The 3,561-nt window shown below is 39.6% G+C and overlaps 1 protein-coding gene across 1 annotated transcript; it reads left to right on the top strand.

Annotated features, from left to right (window-relative positions):
- The first annotated feature begins 1,320 nt into the window (after positions 1-1,320).
- LOC145588899 (uncharacterized) lies at positions 1,321-2,469 on the top strand. The gene is made up of 2 exons (XM_081645489.1): positions 1,321-1,498; positions 1,676-2,469. Exons 1-2 carry the CDS (start codon positions 1,321-1,323, stop codon positions 2,467-2,469), a joined length of 972 nt encoding a protein of 323 aa, XP_081501615.1.
- Positions 2,470-3,561: the final 1,092 nt, after the last annotated feature.

The following is a 3,561-nucleotide window of genomic DNA, read 5'->3' as shown; positions in this document are numbered from 1 at the left end:
CATGAATATAAGAAGACTAAAGTAGAGGCCTATTTTTGGGGCAGGTTCAATCTGTTTTAGGTTAGATTTGTACCTTCATCCCCAAATATCCAATCATGATTCAGGACCACTATGGAGTTAGTGATCTCATGGATCGTGAAGGGGTGTAACCTTCACCCTGTGAACTGTTTACAAGTTCCTAAAACTTGTTGGCGACTCTTTTGCTCTAGCTTCCTTCCCTTTGGACGCCACCATACTAAAGTGTATGATCACAGTGGGGCTCAAGTGTGGGATGCTTGAAATATTCCCTACAGAATTTTCATGGATGATTTTAGTGTTAGTGGCTAGTCTTTTGATAGTTGTTTTTATAATTTTTGAAAAAAGTTTTGAAAAGGTGTCAAGAGACGAGTTTGGTTTTGAATTGGGAAAATTTTGATTTAATGGTTGAAGAGGGCGGGTATTGTAATAGGTTATAAAATGTTAAAAAAAAAAGGTATTGAGGTTGATTTGGCCAAAGTTTTGGTGATTGCAAAGTTGCCCCTACCTACTTCCATTACGGGAGTGAGAGCTTTTCTAGGGTATGCCGGCTTTTAACAGAGATTTATCAAAGATTTTTCATCAATTGCGAAACCTTTGACCAAATTACTTAAGAAAGATGTTTTTAGCTTTAATGAGGCTTGTCTTGAGGCATTTCAAAATCTCAAGGAAGCTCTCATTTCCTCTTTCATTGTGCAAAACCCGGATTGGAGCTTGCCTTTTGAGCTAATGTGCGATGCGAGTGATTTTTCAGTAGGTGCGGTGCTTGGGCAAAAGAAAGAAGGAAGATCTTATGTCATCTACTATGCAAGTAGAACTCTTGATGAAGCTCAAAAGAATTACATAACAACAGAGAAGGAAAGGCTTGTAGTTGTGCTTGCCATAAACAAGTTTAGGTCCTATCTTATTTTCTCTAAAGTGATTGTGTACACGGATCATATAGCGGATCGCTATCTCATGACCAAGAAGGAAGCAAAGCCAGGCCTCATCCGTTGTGTTCTTTCGCTTCAAGATTTTGACATGGAGATGAGAGATAAGAAAGGAGCGGATAACTATGTGGCGGATCATTTGTTTAGGCTTCCTTTTGAGAACAAGAAGCATGTACCAATCAATGAAGATATGGGATTTGAAACCTTTTATGGCTATAACTTCAACATCTAGCCCATGGTATGCAGATAACGCCAACTATTTATCTTGCTTGTGGAGTCATTCCCCCGGAGTTCTCTTCTCAACAAAAGAAAAGGTTTTTCAAGGAAGTGAGGAGATACTTTTGGAATGACCACTATCTTTTCAAACAATGTGGAGATGGCCGACCTTTTCCGAAAATGTGTTTTGAATCATGAAATTGAAGGAGTTCTTGAGCATTGCCACTCGTTGCCATGTGGAGGACATGGTGGAGTTGACAAGACGGTGGCAAAGATTTCTCAATCTCTCTTATGGTGGCCAACGATGCATAAGGATGCTCAGAAGTTTGTTTCTAGATGTGATAGGTACCAAAGAAGTGGTGGCATAACCAAAAGAGATTAAATGCCTCAACAAAACAATTTGGAAGTTAAGCCTTTTGATGTTTGGGGTGTCGACTTTATGTGGCCTTTTATTTCTTCATGTAGGAATTTGTTTATCTTGGTAGCGGTTGATTATGTGACTAAGTGAATTGAAGCCATACCTTCCCCTACCAATGATCATAAGGTTGTGCTCAAGCATCTCAAGAAGATCATTTTTCCACGGTTTGGGGTTCCTAGGGTGCTAATTATTGATGGAGGTTCCCATTTTGCCAAGAAGAAAATTGAAGCTCTTCTCAAGAGGTATGGAGTTCATCACAAAGTTGGTCTACCTTATCATCAAGTGGAGGTGTCAAATATAGAGATCAAGAATCTTCTTGAAAGTATGGTAATTAAACCTAGGAAGGATTGTTCCTTCAATCTTGATGACATGCTTTGGGCCCTAAGGACGGCGTACAAGACTCCAATTGGTACAATCCCCTATCGGTTGGTCTATGGGAAGGCTTGTCATTTTTCGATTGAGTTGGAACATAAGGCTTGGTGGGCTATGAAAGAACTTAACATGGATATGTCATTGGACGGTGAAAAGAGATTTCCCAAGCTCAATAAACTTGAAGAGGTTAGATATGATGCTTATGAGAACTTAAGGCTATATAAGAAGAAGACCAAGAAGTGGCATGACCAACAAATAAGAAACAAAAGCTTTAAGCTTAGAGACAAGGTGTTGTTATTCAATTCTAGGCTTCGCTTGTTTCCCAGAAAGCTTAAATCCAAATGGCCAGAGCCTTTCGTGATTTCAAAGACTACTCCTTATGCTTCTTTTGAGTTAGAGGCGGGTGATCATAAGTTCATGGTGAATGACCATCGTTTAAAGCACTATTTTTGCAAAGATGAAGTTGGTTTAATTGAATACATTAAGCTTGATCCTATGGATCCTAAGCCTCCCCCTTGATGATAATATCTCATGGTCAAGCTAGTGACCTTTTAAAGAAGCACTTCTCGGGAGGCAACCCGAGTTCTTAACTCTTTTATTTTCTTTATTTTCTCTATTTGGTCAGTTTTAGTTGATTTTTCTTATGGCTCTTATCTTACGTTCTTTGGCTTTTCTTTTGTAGGTACTTGAACTTTTGGGCATTGAGTTTGTGGACTAGGAATTAAGGGTTTTCTAACCTCAAGGGACTTGTTTTGAAGAGCAAAGATTGAGTTATGAAAGAAGGAAAGGTCGAAATTTAGATCTCAAGGCTTATAACTAGTGTAGCCCGCGCTCAAGGAGAGACCTCTCCAAGGACCTGCGGGCGCGGCACCTAGAGGAGAGGGCGCGGACAGGGTATTCAAAATTCATGCTCGAGTTCTTGTAAAAGGTTGGCCGTGCCCCAGGAGAAGGTGTGGCCTAACTTGCCGCGAACGCACATATTGACCTGCGGGCGCGGCTACCCTGAAGACCGTGGGCGCGGCAAACTGGGTTTCATAACCCGGATATTTTGACTTCAGGCTGCTCTTCTTCTCATTTTTCCCTATTTTTGACCTCCCTTTGCTTTCTCTCACTAACAAGCCCCTTTTCCCTCAAACCCTAACCTCTCAAACTCATCAACATCCCATCAAATTCCCCTTAATTTCTTAGAAACTTCCATCAAAATACATCAATTTCATCACTTTCATCATTCTCACATCAATTTGGGTCCGAATTTTCATGGGTTCTCCATTGGTAAATCTTGAAACTTGCTTGGGGTTCTTATTCTTGAGGCTAGTTGGAGTTGATTTTGGTCACATATTGTTGGTATAATCACTTTCTCTCTAGTTTATTTGAATTTTGAGCATTGCTTTGGTGAGTAAATTTGTTGTACTTGTTGATTTATTTGGTGAGCTTTGATGTTTAAATGGTTGTTTGTGTTGAAATATGTTGATAATTCTTGGTTGATTGTTGTTTGTTGGTTGATATTCGTGATTATTGGTGGTTTATTTTGGTTGATTTGTGTTGTTTGGTGGATTGTAGAGTGTGTGAATTGTGAAAGTTTGGTATAATAAGTGGGATTGTTACTTGTAA

Source organism: Chenopodium album, chromosome 17 (genome assembly GCF_948465745.1).
Source record: "Chenopodium album chromosome 17, dcCheAlbu1.1, whole genome shotgun sequence".
Classification (NCBI taxonomy): Eukaryota; Viridiplantae; Streptophyta; class Magnoliopsida; order Caryophyllales; family Amaranthaceae; genus Chenopodium; species Chenopodium album.
This window is presented reverse-complemented; position numbering and strand designations above follow the sequence as displayed.